The 18,350-nt window shown below is 42.7% G+C and overlaps 1 protein-coding gene across 4 annotated transcripts in view; it reads right to left on the reverse strand.

Moving 5' to 3' along the window:
• LOC126353846 (dnaJ homolog subfamily B member 6-like) overlaps nt 1-18,350 on the reverse strand; it is a 307,307-nt gene that overhangs the window by 56,750 nt on the left and 232,207 nt on the right. The window contains exon 1 of one of the 4 annotated variants that reach the window (XM_050003000.1): nt 10,653-11,349. The exons of 2 other annotated variants lie outside the window; for them this stretch is intronic. In XM_050003000.1, the coding sequence (XP_049858957.1) occupies nt 10,653-10,669 (17 nt within the window). In that variant the 5' untranslated portion in view covers nt 10,670-11,349. Of the gene's footprint in view, nt 1-10,652; nt 11,350-18,350 lie in introns of those variants that run through there. One more of the 4 variants, XM_050002994.1, reaches the window with a different exon arrangement.

Consider the following 18,350-nt stretch of genomic DNA (forward strand, 5'->3'; position numbering starts at 1 on the left):
CGGGGGGGAGCGAGGGGGGAGCGAGAGGGGGGGAGAGAGGCGGGGAGAGCGGGGGGAGAGCGGGGGCGCGCGGGGGGCGAGCGGGGGAGAGAGGGGGGCGAGCGCGGGGGGCGCGAGCGGGGGGCGCGAGAGGGGGGAGCGAGCGGGGGGAGCGAGAGGGGGGGAGAGCGGGGGGCGAGAGGGGGAGAGAGCGGGGGGAGAGAGCGGGGGGGGGAGCGCGGGGGGAGAGCGGGGGAGCGAGCGGGGGGCGAGAGGGGGGAGAGTAGCAATTTCCAGTGTTGTGCCCAAATTTCACAAACTGATGATATAGAACCCTGCTCATCCTTCACACTGATTTCGGTCCAAGAATACGATGTAAGAAATTATAGTTTATTACAATGCGTTATGTCGACAGCTTGAACTAATTTACTAAATTATTCTTTTCGAAAGTTTATTTGTCGCACACTTCCGAGTCGGATGTCGTGTACGACGGAGTAGTTAGTATTCATGTTCACGTCAAGGGAGCAGTGGACTTAAAAAGTTCGAAAACCTCTATTCTTACTCATCCCAAATAATGTTCCACTGGGTTCAGGTCTGCGCTCTAGGCAAACCAGTCCATTTCACGAATGTTGCTGTCAACAAACCATTGCCTCAGAGACGCTACTTTATGACTGGGAGCACTGTCGAGATAAGGGCAACGGTCGTCCTCTACTGTATTAAGTACACAATACTATGAAGTGTATTCATATTCTTTCGAATTTAGCGTTATCTTCAGCGTAACCTCTGCGGTGGACGGCAAGCACTATCAGTATATGAGGTCTGTATGAAGAGAAAAAAAAATCGGGAAAGAAAGGGGAGGGATGGATACCAATTTGTAAGTGGTTGCGTTAATCGCCTCGGCGTTTGGACACGATCCCTGACCGAGTCCTATTTCCAGCTCATCGCGCGTTGCAATGCAGCATCCTTCGTGCACTAAGCCCCTACTCGCAAATTATTGATTCCCTTGCGAGTTCGGACGATATTGACGTTTACGCATTGAAACAAACATCAAGGAGCCGTCGCAAATACAAGGTGGTCTGCCTGGACTTGGTTTAACTGTGGTTGTTCCTTCACGTTTCCGCTTCATTATCACATCAACGGTCGGTCGATTTGGGCGAATTTGGAAGAGCTGAAATGCTCTTGCTGGTTTCGTTATTCACTTGACATCTTGTGACCACACGTCCGAAGTCACCGACATCTCCTGACAACCATTTTGACGTTACAGCTTCTCTACCAGAAGCACAATACTGCCCACGTTCTTGTTGTGGAACGTCGCCTCTCTTAACATCTAGCGATAATTTCCCCTTTACAGAGATATGTTCAGATAGTTCAGAGAGTACAGTGTTCTCTAATTGTATGTACAGGGTGTTAGGGATGTAAGTGCAAATGTTGCTATTGGTCACTGTGGACAGCAAACTGAACAACATTACATCAGTATTTAGTTCATTTAAAGACTAGTGACTATTACTATTATGAGTAGTATGTTTTTTGCTTGGTTATTCCCTCCAAGTACTCATGATACAAGCAAGCCATTAATGTTTATTTTCCCCTGGACACCAGGGCGCAGTTACGACGGTGCAGAAAACATCACTTAGTAAATTTTGTAATGTGTTTGCGGGAAGAGTGTTAGACGCACAGAAATAAGGAAACACTGACATGGGTAGTTGTTAATGTACCAATGATAACATCTGCACCTATGCCGAATACCCTGCAAATTACGTCACAAATCCATAAATGCACTGTAACAGACGTGGATTTCCGAATTGTTGACACGTCAATAAATATCCTTACATAACTGAGCCCCCGATGAAGCTGTGAGTTTGAAATGTACACTGGAAAAGTCAAAGCTATACTTTAAAAGACAGTCGTCGAATTTTATTGTTGTTGTTGTCTTCAGTCCTGAGACTGGTTTGATGCAGCTCTCCATGCTACTCTATCCTGTGCAAGCTGCTTCATCTCCCAGTACCTACTGCAACCTACATCCTTCTGAATCTGCTTAGTGTACTCATCTCTCGGTCTCCCTCTACGATTTTTACCCTCCACGCTGCCCTCCAACGCTAAATTTGTGATCCCTTGATGCCTCAAAACATGTCCTACCAACCGATCCCTTCTTCTAGTCAAGTTGTGCCACAAACTTCTCTTCTCCCCAATCCTATTCAATACCTCCTCATTAGTTACGTGATCTATCCACCTTATCTTCAGTATTCTTCTGTAGCACCACATTTCGAAAGCTTCTATTCTCTTCTTGTCCAAACTAGTTATCGTCCATGTTTCACTTCCATACATGGCTACACTCCAAACAAATACTTTCAGAAACGACTTCCTGATACATAAATCTATATTCGATGTTAACAAATTTCTCTTCTTCAGAAACGCTTTCCTTGCCATTGCCAGTCTACATTTTGTATCTCCTCTACTTCGACCATCATCAGTTATTTTACTTCCTAAATAGCAAAACTCCTTAACTACTTTAAGTGTCTCATTTCCTAATCTAATTCCCTCAGCATCACCCGATTTAATTTGACTACATTCCATTATCCTCGTTTTGCTTTTGTTAATGTTCATCTTATATCCTCCTTTCAAGACACTGTCCATTCCGTTCAACTGCTCTTCCAAGTCCTTTGCCGTCTCTGACAGAATTACAATGTCATCGGCGAACCTCAAAGTTTTTACTTCGTCTCCATGAATTTTAATACCTACTCCAAATTTTTCTTTTGTTTCCTTTACTGCTTGCTCAATATACAGATTGAATAACATTGGGGAGAGGCTCCAACCCTGTCTCACTCCTTTCCCAACCACTGCTTCCCTTTCATGCCCCTCGACTCTTATGACTGCCATCTGGTTTCTATACAAATTGTTAATAGCCTTTCGCTCCCTGTATTTTACCCCTGCCACCTTCAGAATTTGAAAGAGAGTATTCCAGTCAACATTGTCAAAAGCTTTCTCTAAGTCTACAAATGCTAGAAACGTAGGTTTGCCTTTTCTTAATCTTTCTTCTAAGATAAGTCGTAAGGTCAGTATTGCCTCACGTGTTCCAACATTTCGGCGGAATCCAAACTGATCTTCCCCGAGGTCTGCATCTACCAGTTTTTCCATTCGTCTGTAAAGAATTCGCGTTAGTATTTTGCAGCCGTGGCTTATTAAACTGATAGTTCGGTAATTTTCACATCTGTCAGCACCTGCTTTCTTTGGAATTGGAATTATTATATTCTTCTTGAAGTCTGAGGGTATTTCGCCTGTCTCATACATCTTGCTCACCAGCTGGTAGAGTTTTGTCATGACTGGCTCTCCCAAGGCCGTCAGTAGTTCTAATGGAATGTTGTCTACTCCGGGGGCCTTGTTTCGACTCAGGTCTTTCAGTGCTCTATCAAACTCTTCACGCAGTATCGTATCTCCCATTTCGTCTTCATCTACATCCTCTTCCATTTCCTTAATATTGTCCTCAAGTACATCGCCCTTGTATAAACCTTCTATATACTCCTTCCACCTTTCTGCCTTCCCTTCTTTGCTTAGAACTGGGCTGCCATCTGAGCTCTTGATATTCATACACGTGGTTCTCTTCTCTCCAAAGGTCTCTTTAATTTTCCTGTAGGCAGTATCTATCTTACCCCTAGTCAGATAAGTTTCTACATCCTTACATTTGTCCTCTAGCCATCCCTGTTTAGCCATTTTGCACTTCCTGTCGATCTCATTTTTGAGACGTTTGTATTCCTTTTTGCCTGCTTCATTTACTGCATTTTTATATTTTCTCCTTTCATCAATTAAATTCAGTATTTCTTCTGTTACCCAAGGATTTCTAGCAGCCCTCGTCTTTGTACCTACTTGATCCTCTGCTGCCTTCACTACTACATCCCTCAGAGCTACCCATTCTTCTTCTACTGTATTTCTTTCCCCTATTCCTGTCAATTGTTCCCTTATGCTCTCCCTGAAACTCTGTACAACCTCTGGTTCTTTCAGTTTATCCAGGTCCCATCTCCTTAATTTCCCACATTTTTGCAGTTTCTTCAGTTTTAATCTACAGGTCATAACCAACAGATTGTGGTCAGAGTCCACATCTGCCCCTGGAAATGTCTTACAACTTAAAACCTGGTTCCTAAATCTCTGTCTTACCATTATATAATCTATCTGATACCTTTTAGTATCTGCAGGGTTCTTCCACGTATACAACCTTCTTTCATGATTCTTAAACCAAGTGTTAGCTATGATTAAGTTGTGCTCTGTGCAAAATTCTACTAGGCGGCTTCCTCTTTCATTTCTTAGCCCCAATCCATATTCACCTACTATGTTTCCTTCTCTCCCTTTTCCTACACTCGAATTCCAGTCACCTATTACTATCAAATTTTCGTCTCCCTTCACTATCTGAATAATTTCTTTTATTTCTTCGTACATTTCTTCAATTTCTTCATCATCTGCAGAGCTAGTTGGCATATAAACTTGTACTAGTGTAGTAGGTGTGGGCTTCGTATCTATCTTGGCCACAATAATGCGTTCACTATGCTGTTTGTAGTAGCTTACCCGCATTCCTATTTTCCTATTCATTATTAAACCTACTCCTGCATTACCCCTATTTGATTTTGTGTTTATAACCCTGTAGTCACCTGACCAGAAGTCTTGTTCCTCCTGCCATCGAACTTCACTAATTCCCACTATATCTAACTTTAACCTATCCATTTCCCTTTTTAAATTTTCTAACCTACCTGCCCGATTAAGGGATCTGACATTCCACGCTCCGATCCGTAGAACGCCAGTTTTCTTTCTCCTGATAACGACATCCTCCTGAGTAGTCCCCGCCCGGAGATCCGAATGGGGGACTATTTTACCTCCGGAATATTTTACCCAAGAGGATGCCATCATCATTTAATCATACAGTAAAGCTGCATGTCCTCGGGAAAAATTACGGCTGTAGTTTCCTCTTGCTTTCAGCCGTTCGCAGTACCAGCACAGCAAGGCCGTTTTGGTTAATGTTGCAAGGCCAGATCAGTCAATCATCCAGACTGTTGCCCCTGCAACTACTGAAAAGGCTGCTGCCCCTCTTCAGGAACCACACGTTTGTCTGGCCTCTCAACAGATACCCCTCCGTAGTGGTTGCACCTACGGTACGGCCATCTGTATCGCTGAGGCACGCAAGCCTCCCCACCAACGGCAAGGTCCATGGTTCATGGGGGGAGGCGAATTTTATTAAGTTAACGAAATTAAGTTAACGAAATTTGTAGCATGTTCAGTTCTGACCAGGAGCAGCTGATCAGATTGTCCGTATATGCTCGCAGGCTCGAGATCTGGCCGCCATCAGGATTTGGGCAAGGCGCCAGCCCGATAAGACGGTGGCAGTTCAGCCGCAGCCTACACGTGCGCCTCATTGTCAGTCTCGCTGCGGACGGAAGGCTTCCGGGGCCTGCTCCCTCCTCTCTCCTCTCCTCTGCCTGTCGCTGAAGCACCCCGTGCGGCCTACGCTGCAGGGTGCCGCCGCCGCCGCAGCAGCAGCCTCCCCTGGCGTGCTATTTGCGGCGCCGCGGCTATTCCAGGCGTGGGGAGTCCAACTTAGCGGCGCCCATAGTAAACAAGCGACGCCACGGGCCGCTCATCTTCCGTACCTACGTCCAATGGTCCGAAACAGGAAACGAGCAACTGCAACCATACTAGTCGCACTCCAGGTACAGAATTCAGAAGTAACACTTCATCATCCAAAAATATTGGAACACTGAAAGCGGTAGATGGGTTTTGCTATTTGGATAGCAAAATAACTGAGGATGGCCTAAATACAGAAGACAAAGTGCACACTAGCAATGTGAAGTATATCACTTTTAAAGAACTAATTTGTTAACATCGAATATAAATTAACATGTGAAACATTGACAATACTGTTTTAAAGACAAGAAGAGAATGTATGTTTCTATGCATGCTTGAATCTGTACAAGTATGATAAAGATTATATGGGTAGGTCGAACAACAAATGAGGCACTTAATCGAAGTGAGGAGATAAACTTACGGATCAACCCGGATCGGTTGACAGGACACCATGAGTTAATAACGAATCGTCAGTTTGGTACTGAATGGAAGAGTGACGGGTAAAAATACAAAGGAAGACCAAGGCTTGAATACAGCCAGCATGTTCCTATGAGAAAAAGTTGCAATAGTTACGCAGAGTTGGAGAGGCTTGTACAGAATCTACTAGCGTGACGGGTTGCCTCAAACCAACTTCGTCCTGATGACGACAGTAAACAGAAAAGCAGAACTGCAAAACCTACGGTCGATGCCCACTCTTCATCTTATGGAGTAGTAACCTCAAATTCTTTATCAACGACGAGGATTCCTATGAGGCGAACTTATCTAGTGATACCCAAATTATTTTTCATCTTCTACATCCACAAAGAGCAAGTGGCCATTCAGGTAGCAGAGCCCTTTTTGTTAGGATTAACTATAATCAGAGAAAGCAGCAGATAAGTCATCTTAATCACAGGCAAAATTCATTCCTGCATATCAACAAGAGCAAATATTGATGTTAGTAACAGCGGAAGGTTCCACTACAAGGTCCTAAATTATTCTCACTTAATACTTACATAGTACTGCGTAAATAAAGCTTGTTTAAAAACGGGCCAAAACTTATTTAGATGAGGAGGAATTACTTCGGGGGGCCATCATCATTTCCCCCTTCCCTTTTCTAATTGCGAATGGTCCATCCGATGAATGACTAACAATAAATAACGGCATGAGCACTGATTACTCTCATTTTCCCGCCGTAGTCATTTAACGAAATGTGTGTGGGAGGAAGGAATGTGTGTGCCGGAGCTTCCTATTTACGTACGCTCTCAGGAATTTGATAGTAACTTCTTGCAACAATCCGCCTCTTGTGTCTGCCAACAGAGTTCGGTGAACATCCGTAACCTCACGAACCCGTAATAAAACGTGCCCTCTTTTTATCATCTCTATCTCCTATTCCTATTTGTTAAGTTGTTGAGCAATATTAAACACTCGAATCAACGAGTATTTTGTAAGCCGCTTCTTTCGTGAATGAATGACATTTCCAGTGTCCCACCGATGTTTCTCACCCTGGAATTTCCATTTCCAATACTATTTTTGTATTGCCGTTTCACACAATGTCGACCCGATCGGATACTCGTTATTTTATGGCTGTTATTCTTTTCACAGACTGATATTCAGTTACATAAGACAGTTTCGCTTGCTTATGAGCAAAACGTTATAATTGTTTACTGTGAGGGTTAAATACTAATCACTGCACCAAACGATTCTCTGTATTTCGCTATAGTAGTTTTGCAACATACTTCCGAATTATTTGCAAACCGCCTCTTTCAGCTTCAGGTATTATCCATTAGATTATTTTTAAGAAACAGTCAACAATAACCGCTGTGTAAGGATCCCATGGGCTCATGTATACTCTAACATGTCGATTTCGTCCTGGTAAGAACTGTCTTCCAAATTCTATTTGCCAGCAGTTCCTTGATCAAATCGCACAGCTGATCTAATATTCGATAACGTCGCATTTTATTCACTAGGACACTACATGCGGGACTGTGTTACATTCCGGGAACCATGGAAAATGGCATCAATCTGAGCATGATTACCTACTACCTTCTACAACTCATGCTTGAACAGAACGAGCTGATGAAAGAGACTGAGGAATCCGTGCTGATTCTATAAGGAAGCTTCCTTCTCTAATATCGTAGTACGGTAAAGTAGAAGTAATTTCAGAACTCTACAAGACTGAAGTCAATCATACATACCCTTTTTGAAATCAGAAATGGCTTGCTCCTTTTATCAGAAATTACTTCGTTGCTCCTACAGCCTCCCATAAATTGCTGTTAGAAGGTAGGCAAGTCACTTCACATAAACAGTCTGAACAAAATACTTCATATGGATATGGATTCGGAAATAGAACACTTAACGTAGATTGTTATTTTCTATACTATTCAGTACATTGTCATTTTGTACCACAGTAGTATAGAGGAACTCGAGATGAACAATATGATTCAGGACCGTGCAGTCTCTCAAGTCGTAAAACTACCTCAAACTGGCCTACAAAACTCCTTGAGCTATATAGCATGCATGGCACGCGAGATTTTCAATACTACCTCGCACAAACTATTATTATTTTTAAAGAAGTTGTTTTTTGGTAATTTAATGTAGTTTAATTTTGTGCTGCGACATTGTTTCGTTAGAGGTCGCGGTTTTCAAATTATTCAAGAAAAAAAAACGACTTAACGTGTATCACAGAAACCGTTTGAAAAGGGCATATGTACATATTAAGTTTTTTGTTCAGTATCACCAGTAGGAGCCCCTCAAATCATGTTCCTTTTTTCCTGAATTAACTTGCTTAGAATTGCTATGGCTGAGAAGTGGAACTTTACTACAATCATACTAAAATTTCGTAAGTTAGAACTCAGTATATCGCCATTCTATCTTTAAGCTCCGTTTATGTGGTTCCACGATTTGCAACTGTACCAAAATTTAGACATCGCTACTACTAGCGTCTGACCGCTAAAATATTGACGCTATACAGACTGAGCTCAAATAATTTACGCGAGAGTGATACTGCGTGTTTACATTCATTCACAATGGCATATCTTCGTCTGAAACGCCTAGCGCCGACTTGCAGATAAGGTATCGGACTTACAGGACTCTAAAATCCAATTTTCCGTGAGGTATGTAGAAATATTCTTCAGCCATCTAAGCATAACTCCCACAGACAATACTGAACACAAATCTTAACATCTGGACCGTGAGAAGCACACACTGCCACTAACTTTACTGTACTTCAGTATAGACACGGATGAACGTTTAGGGTGACTTTTTCCATTTGTATTGTTGTGTTGTACATGTCTGAGGGAGGAAAAAAGGCTGTCCCAAGATTTTATACACTTAAATCCTCCATATCGTCTAAACCCTGATTAAATGTTCTGAACACTGAAACACCAATATCATTAGCGGTACAAATCTTACTACAGAGACTGCACTACAACCGAACCTGCTTTGCAAGGTATGAAAATCCATTCGCTCTGCAGACAGTTTTGGATTTCTCGATGATTCATTCGTTTTATGCTTTCAACAGCACTATTGAATAATTTCGAAAGGAACTCTAGAAATCGCACACTGTTCCCCAGCAGAATAACTATTACTTCGAGAACTTTCAACACATCTTGTTACATCTCGCAAACATACTCAATGGCACCGCTTTCGATGTGCTGACTACTTATCAGTGGCGACGCAGATACACAGAAAGCAAAACTATTTTCGGGTAGTGCCACATGTTGCAGCAATCTCCTGTTCATTATCCTCTTATTTTGTGGTCACTGTAATGTATCGTTTTATTTATTTCCTATCAGTTCCCCAAAATCTGGACAGTAACTCCATTTGGCTATATGGTAATCCGCTGGTCGGAAGTCCTCTATAGTATTCCCTGAATTATACAGCAGCGTTTCCATTACCAAACCTGGACCCAAATTCTGTATCGATACACCCAACATTTTTAAATACGTGGCATTCTTAAACGATACGGTATAACTGGATAAAAAAATCAATCACAGTTGGGAGCTCAATTATGTAAACGTAAGTACAACATTTTCGGAAAAAAAATTAAAATCTATAAACAAACCCTGAACATGCGAAATGAAAACTTCTCCGTAACCAGATGCATCCCTGCAGCCAATAACAACTGGACACACAATTCCACAGCTTCTTGTCAGATTAAGCCTGCAATATACAGGCAACCAGAGTATTTTCTGTAACAGATTTTGCAATGAAGTGAAAATGGCTAAATTCCATGCGCACATAATTTATAACATCGTTATAAGGACCGAACGCTCAATGAAATGTCAAGCTATGTCGTTGGATCTGAAGACATGCAGACTGGTATATACTGCCATACGTGTAAGTTTACAAAACACTAAGGGAATTTTTCTAATGTAGAATGTACGCAACAAACATGTGCTAAGTGTCGTTGACACCTAAATTTAAACACACAGAAGTATCACATTTGCAGTGAGGAGGTATTTATAAAATTTGAAATAGGCAACTGTTCGGGAACAGGAGCAACAAGTTTGTTCCCTGAAGTGGATTAAATATAAAGTTTTACTCATCTTTCCCGCACATATTCGATCCTTAACAGTCATCGTTTATCACCGCTGATCTTGGCTCACACACAGCAGCCCGCTTTTGCTCATCGACCTACAAATTATTGTCAGAGGAACCCTTCTAGGCGCTGGCTTTACCGTATATCAACTACATAAATTACCGAAAATGCCGGCGCTCACGAATTTGTCACACAACGCAGCTAGTTACATACTTATCTTCTGGAAGCATCTAGTTACTGTAGAAATAAAGGTGACGGTTGACAACACTTACTCTGATACCAGAGATGACATCAATGCTGAACAAACCACAGAAACAGCTGAGCGGTTTTAGCACAAAAGCTCTGCTTCATGAGAATAGGTGGTTTATCCATAAACAGATCTGACAAGATGTTGCTTTGTTGGATCTACTTGAATAGCTCACAGGAGTAATGCCAGTTCCAGTCCCAACACAATGGCAGCAGTAGAAAGTAACTACTACTAGTAACACGAGCATTAACTTCATATCAAAAAACCAATATTAATAAACAATCCAAGTAGCAAAACCACTACCTCGATGCCGAAGCCATTACAGGCAAGCTAGCTTATTGGCGCTATTAACCACAGCCTCGATACACTGCCACTGTTGGAATTCTCTCCTTTATGAAATCTGTAATTCCAGTACACGACCGAAAGCTGAACTACGACACTCACTACTACGCCGGCGCATCGTGGCGCTGCGAGCAGCGAACCTGACCTACGTTAAGGCGAGGCAGGCGGTGCCTTGCACGTGTGCGCCATCTGACCTCTTTCGTGTTCACAACATTAGGGGGAGGCGGCGAGTTGCTTCCACTACCGCAAATTACGCGAAAATTCTCGCGAATCAGCAATTGCTACCGTAAGCCGGAACGGAGGTGCTCCCGGCAACTAACAGCCAGCAGCAGGCGACCGCGTAGACGGGCACATGACCCACATAGGCTGATCAATAGCAAACCGGCCGGGCCTGACGTCAGACGCACACAGCTGTTGAGCCAGCACCCCTTGCTTGGCCAACGCCTGCCCTCGGCGCACTCACCCCCGAAGCCAGCGAGCGCTGCAAGTGGAAAATTTTCCGTGCACCCGCCCTACGATCGATAGCGCCTGGCGGAGCCGCACCAACCTGTTGGAATGCTGGCCGCCGGCGACCGAGACCTCGCGAAAGACATTAAGGTCAGCCTATCGGTCTTAAAACGCCTGCGTAGCTCGTGTTTACATAACTATCAAAAGAATTAACTAATTAGTGTCCAGCGTCTCGTCGATAGCAACGAAATTATGAACTGAGCACTATTTCAGTTGGAGGAGGATTGAGGGTAGCTCTATATGCTCAGTCGAATCTCGTTACAATTTACACTTTATAGCCTTTTCCTTTCTGCCGGAAGTTTTCCATTAATACATAGAACGGAGGAAATGTAATTTGTAAAATCTAATGTAACAGAAAAGAAGAAATACTGAATATAAGAAATTAAATGGTACCTATAACCTCAGGGGGTGGCGCCTCATCTTTGTAATACCTCGGGGGAGGGGGGGGGGGGGGGTTACTGCATGCGCACCTGTTGGAAATGTTATTTAGTCAGGTACTCTATATTTTAATATACTGAGAAAAATATTTGTTTTTCATATAGTCGCCTATCAGAATCTAGAAATGGTTCGAATCTTTCAGTTAAATGTAACCCAAAATTTGTCTTAGTAGCACGTGATTTTCAAATTGCCATGTTTTTATTTTCAGGTTCAGACTCTGCATACCATTTTGTCTTTAAACTGTTGTTGATGTAAGACGATTTTTTTTTTTTTTAAGGATGGGATAAAGTATGTCCGCCACCTTTTGGTAATACAGGTTATTGAAAATGTGTTCGTATTACTATAAATAACACGAACACAAAGACCAAATTTTAAATCCCATTTTTTGGAAGTAACTACACCTTATTACTCATCGAAATGTCGCGACAAGGGTAATCATACTGTGCACTAGGAACAATAAGAAAAATGTACCATTAACGTGATGAAACAAAATGTCTCAAATGTACGCACTACTTTCTTCAGACAATCATATTATTTCTGAATCAACATAGAAGATAAGCTACCCTATCAAGTCTAAAATATAAGAAATTTATAACATGCCAAGATGTTGCTGAGAGCAGCCTGATTTGTTTCTATGCAAATTTACTTTTCAGTTGGTCAGGCGTTCCCTGAAGCATTTTTACCTACACACGTTGTCCCTCCGAAGAGTCGTCGGGCGCATTTTCTCTAATATTTTGGCAGGTATTTGCAGTTTCGTCTTTGAAATGTCTACGTGGGGTCACCTCAAACTAATACTGCTCATCGTGTCTCTCTTTCGACGTCCAGTGTCGACGGTAAGCGTCAGTTCGTCGTTACAAATAAAGGTTTTCACGAGTCAGCCTGATACAGTGGTCCGTAGTGTGTGATTTCTTTTAACGACAGCTCCACCCTGGCCCGCGATGACTGCTACCTCCATAGAGCAGTGTTGGAGTATCTAGTATTCGTGTGTTTTACTATCCCTGTCAATATATGTAACAAATATAATCTCACGTATCACACTAATATCGGACCGCTCTATAAAACCAGCACGCAAAATTTCGCTTTAAAAATAATTTTGTTTGTAACGTGAAACAGACGCTCTCCGTCAACACTGGGCGTCCCATGAATGACGTGATGAGCATCGTTTGTTTGGGCAGATTCCAGCAACACACTGCAAAAACGAAATTGCAAATATCTGCTGAAACATAAGAGAAAATGCGCCTGACGACTCTTACGAAGGACACCCGGTATATTTGCTCACTCTTCATTCTGTTAGCGCGTTGCTCTTGGCATTTGCTGCCCTGCAGTCAGTCACAGTTTGACTGTTCAACATCCTTACTCCGTGTGCCAGACTACGTTACGCCTCGGCCGAACACTGCCAGTGTCAACCACATGGTAGCAAAACAACACAACACTTCCTTTGTTGCTTCGGTCGTGAACTCGTATATTTGTGTGCCGCGCACGCGTGCGCGCACACACACACACACACACACACACACACACACACACACACACACACACACACACACTTGTGAAAGATTATTCGTGCATTCTCTCCAAAGAGTAGAAACAGTGTAGGCTTGTTTTAAACAACTGTGTCTGATTTCATGTAGTTCAGATCTATCCAGACGCGCCTTGTGCTTCTTTGTTTCATACAACATCAGTGAAGGTACAATTTGTAACTCCATTTTCAAAATATACGTTATTGTTAATATTCAACATTACTTTTTCTTCAAATTCCAGTTGTAACCGCTATCCACCACCACTAGTCTCCTAGTTATTCAGGGTTCCCCCTCCCCCTGAAAGTATTGTACGAATGACAGGAGTCGCCATGCACTGCAGACTGTAGTAATAGAGAACAGACGGGCCATAGGACGCCAATTACTTGCCAACAGATTCTGGACAGTAACAAACTGTGAGCAGACATACCAGCTAGAATCAGCATCTTGCGATGGTGTACACAGTTCATCAAAGGACATGGCTTAACACCGCCGCTCGACGCTGGAACAGTAGAATCTGTCTGGATTAGTGAGTGCACGTCAGTAGACGCCAATGGCAGGTTACGAGTACGCTGACAGCCATATGAAACCATAAATGCCGCTTCTCAACACGAAACTGTTGAGACAAATGATGCCCTTACGTAAGGGGACGTTTATACGTCATCGAGCGAGATGCCTGTGTCTTGGACGCAGCTATGTTATGGACTGCAGCTGGGCGTTCATGGATCGAGATCACTGCCCAACACTTTTTGAGCTCTTATGCAGTCTATTCTATATAGAATCACCGCGATCATATCGGAAAACAAGCATTGAAACAATCACGAAGCTGGCACCAAAATAATTTCCAGTTACGAGAAAATTATCCGACAATCTCCACGAACCTTTAGTGCGATCCTGCGCGGAACGAATCACACGTATATCAAGCTCAAAAGTCGTAAAACACGTTAAGTTCAACAGCCACTGGTGATCGAGTGATATATGCCTTGAGTAGGCAGCTTTTTCACAGCGGTACACAAAATGCAGGTAAGAGTTTAAACGTGTTGCCTCCTAGTTAGTTAACCATAATTTTTCTGGGAAATCACGTGTTCTTCGCATATCCCTCCCATCGCTCTACTCAGGAAGAAAGCAGTAAACGACAAAGCTCTCAAACCATTTGTATTCAAACTAACTTTCGGGTTGACAGCAGATTTAGGTGTTGTTGTCTTCAGTCCTGAGACAGGTCTGATGCAGCTATCCACGCTACTCTATCCTGTGCAAGCCTCTTCACCTCCCAGTACCTACTGCAACCTACACCCTTCTGAATCTGCTAAGTGTATTCATATCTTGGTCTCCCTCTAAGATTTCTACCCTCCACACTGCCCTCCAATACTAAACTGGTGATCCCTTGATGCCTCAGAACATGTCCTACCAACCGACCCCTTCTTCTAGTCAAGTTGTGTCACAAACTTCTCTTCTCCCCAATCCTATTCAATACTTCCTCATTAGTTATGTGATCTACCCATCTAATCTTCAGCATTCTTCTGTAGCACCACATTTCGAAAGCTTCTATTCTCTTCTTGTTCAAACTATTTATCGTCCATGTTTCACTTCCATACATGGCTACACTCCATACAAATACTTTCAGAAACGACTTCCTGACACTTAAATCTATACTCGATGTTAACAAATTTTTCTTCTTCGGAAACGCTTTCCTTTTCATTATCAGTCTACATTTTATATCCTCTCTACTTCGACCATCATCAATAATTTTGCTCCCCAAATAGCAAAACTCCTTTACTACTTTAAGTGTCTCATTTCCTAATCTAATACCCTCAGCATCACCCGACTTAAATCGACTACATTCCATTACCCTCGTTTTGCTTTTGTTGATGTTCATATTATTCCCTCCTTTCAAGACACTGTCCATTCCGTTCAACTGCTCTTCCAAGTCCTTTGCTGTTTCTGACAGAATTACGATGCCATCGGCGAACCTCAAAGTTTTTATTTCTTCTCCATGGATTTTAACACCTACTCCGAATTTTTCTTTTGTTTCCTTCACTGCTTGCTCAATATACAGACTGGATAACATCGGGGAGACACTACAACCCTGTCTCACTCCCTTCCCAACCACTGCTTCCCTCTGATGTCCCTCGACTCTTATAACTGCAATCTGGTTTCTGTACAAATTGTAAATAGCTTTTCGCTCCCTGTATTTTACCCCTGCCACCTTCAGATTTAGGTAATTATTCTCATAGGTTATACTTGCGACCGTAGAACGACTAGCTTTCTTCTTGCATAGAATTCATAACGACGTCTTCAGTCCAGGTTTCTTCATGACTTAGTCACAGGTTGCCTCCACAATATCCTGTAATTTTTCCAGGACTGAACGTGCTAAGACGGGTATGATTCTGAAAGGTACCGCCAAGTCTGCGACAGCCAATTGCAGTGGCGTGGGCAGCGCACTAAGAGGTCTCGCCAGTCCCTCCGGAAGCTGGCGACGTCAGGCACTCCTTGGAAGGCCAAGTGCGCCGAGAATGGAAGACGCGGCACTGCAGTACAGCTGCAGCATATAATTCCCACCTCCTCAGTCCCTGTGCTTTACACAACATCCAACCCCACTCTCTCGCCTCTGTTTCCTTCAACTCATATCCCGTGGTGACTTACCTATCACGTGCTTCGTTATTAGCATAGTTGCCTTTGATATGAACTGTGTGTGACGGAACACACTACCGTGGTTAAAGTCGTCTGTTTCATCAAAAGCGCCTTTAATCACACTCGCCATTATGAAGTCAGGGAGGGTTGCACAATTATATCGGAATACAGAAGCTGTCGTGAATCCTTGTAATGGAAAGGCCGCAAAGCTCTCCCTTCTCAAAACACGGACATGTGCGACAGAGGAAACGTTCCACAAATGGATCTAATACCCGTAGTGCTTAACGTTACTCGCAGTAAACAAAACCTAAATATTTACTATTAAACACACTCTTCATCACGATTTATTTATCAAGGTGGCCGGTTTCGACCACTACTGTGGTATTATCAGTCCTACAAGTTGTATACAAAGCTATAATTAGAGGGCTACATACATTAAAGAAAATACATAAAGTTATAAAACAATAAAACGACGAATTACTATTGAATAGGAACCTCTTTCTGTTGGAGAACCATTACTGATTCTCCAACAGAAAGAGGTTCCTACTCAATGGTAATTCATCGTTTTATTGCTTTGTAACTTTATGTATTTTCTTTAATTTATGTAGCCCTCTAATTATAGCTTTGTATACAGCTTCTAGGTCTGAAGATGACCACAGTAGTGGTCGAAACCGGTCACCTTGATAAATAAAGCGTGATCAAGACTGTTTTTAATAGTAAATATTTGTAATGCATTGGTCACTGCCACTCCCATAATGTATTCAAAAAACTAAATACCTGAGAACACTTCGTAACGGCCTCTTTGGAAAATAGGAGAAGCCATGAGAGAACGGTCTCCATATTGACTAATAACGACCGCAAACAGTATTAACCACCTGCCTGAGAATAAAGATATTGACAGTGCCTTCGCTCACAAGAACAAAGGAGCATTCAGGAAGTACATTTCAATGGCGCAATACCAACTAACACATTACGGCGGGCACAAACTGTAACTTGTGCAAGCGAAGAAGACAAAAAAAAGGCATGTTACTACTTATCTTCCCATTTCACTTTAAGCCATAAGGCTACTATTTCCGAGAAGAGTGTGTGTGTGTGTGTGTGTGTGTGTGTGTGTGTGTGTGGTGGGGGGGGAGGCGTTTTGCAATAATGGCTCGATCTACTGAAGTTTAATTACTCCGTCTCTCAACTGTAGGTTTTATTAGCGTACTTTGAGGTCATTACCGACGTAGCGTAATCACGGATTGTTTCAAGGAAGAAAATGGGCCGCCATGTCCTTTCTAAGGAACAATCCTCGCGTTTCGCTGGAGCAACTTGAGGTAATAACAGACAACCTAAATCTGGATGGCAGATTTGAACCATCGTCATCCGAAATGCGTGTGCAGTGTGCTAACCACTGCGCCATCTCGCTCGATGTCTCGCCAAGAGTAGGAACGGCTATTACCCAGGGTCTGTATAATTGTTATTATGCGGATTCCATGCATGGATTCCTTAATTTGTTCCCCCGTGAACCATCTACAATACATCCCAGCTCCTCGACATTGTTTCAAAATATCATGTACAATGCTGCTATATCCAACGCCGGGAATGAAAATGATTGCATTGCGCTCCGTGAGTTGTCATTTCAACCGATCATTTTGTATATTAACAACCTTGTGGGTAATGTTAGTAGTAAGCTCAGACTTTTCGTAGATGATGCCGTTGTCTATAATGAAATAAAGTCTGAAAGAAGCTGCACAAATATTTAGTCACATCTTGATAAGCTTTCACAGTGGTGCAAAGATCGTGAACTTGCTTTAAACGTTTAGAAATATGTTGTGCGCTTCATAAAACGAAAAACCTTTGCATTCTGTGACATATCAATGAGTCACAGTTGGAATCACCTAACTCATACAAATATATGGGTGGAACATTTTGTACGGATATGAAACGGAATGATCGACTCAGTCGTGGGTAAAGAAGGTGGTAGATGTCCTTTTACTGGTATAATACTGAGGAAGTGCAATCAGTCTACAAAGGAAATTGCTTGCAAATCTTATGTGAGACCCATTCTAGAATACTGCTCAAATATGTGGGTCCCGTACCAAGTACTATTAAAGGTGGAGACTAAGGTATACAGAGAAGAGCAGCACGAATCGTCACCGGTTTGTCTGACCCGCGGGAGAGTGTCCCAGTGCTGCTGAAAGAATTGAAGTGGCAGACTCTCGAAGGAAGGCGTAAACTATCCCGAGAAGGTCTACTTAACGAGTTTCAGAAATCGTCTTTAAATTATGGATCTAGGTATTTACGCCCCTCCACACATCGATCCCACAGAGATTATGAGGGGAAACAATTAATTACAACGTGGACGGAGGTATTTAAACATTCCTGCTCTGAATGCGCGGAAGGACTAGGAGGAAGTCCTAATAACTGGCACAGTGGGACGTGTCCCCTGCCATGAACTGTTGTTTGCTGAGTACAGACATAGATGCGGAAAACACAGCTGTATAGGTATCTTTGTAGACCTCAATACAGTGGAAGACGAGAGCAAGGCTGATGTGTTTCAAACGTTTGTAATGACTTGACCACC

The sequence above is a fragment of the Schistocerca gregaria genome, chromosome 3 (genome assembly GCF_023897955.1).
Source record: "Schistocerca gregaria isolate iqSchGreg1 chromosome 3, iqSchGreg1.2, whole genome shotgun sequence".
In the NCBI taxonomy this organism is placed as follows: domain Eukaryota; kingdom Metazoa; phylum Arthropoda; class Insecta; order Orthoptera; family Acrididae; genus Schistocerca; species Schistocerca gregaria.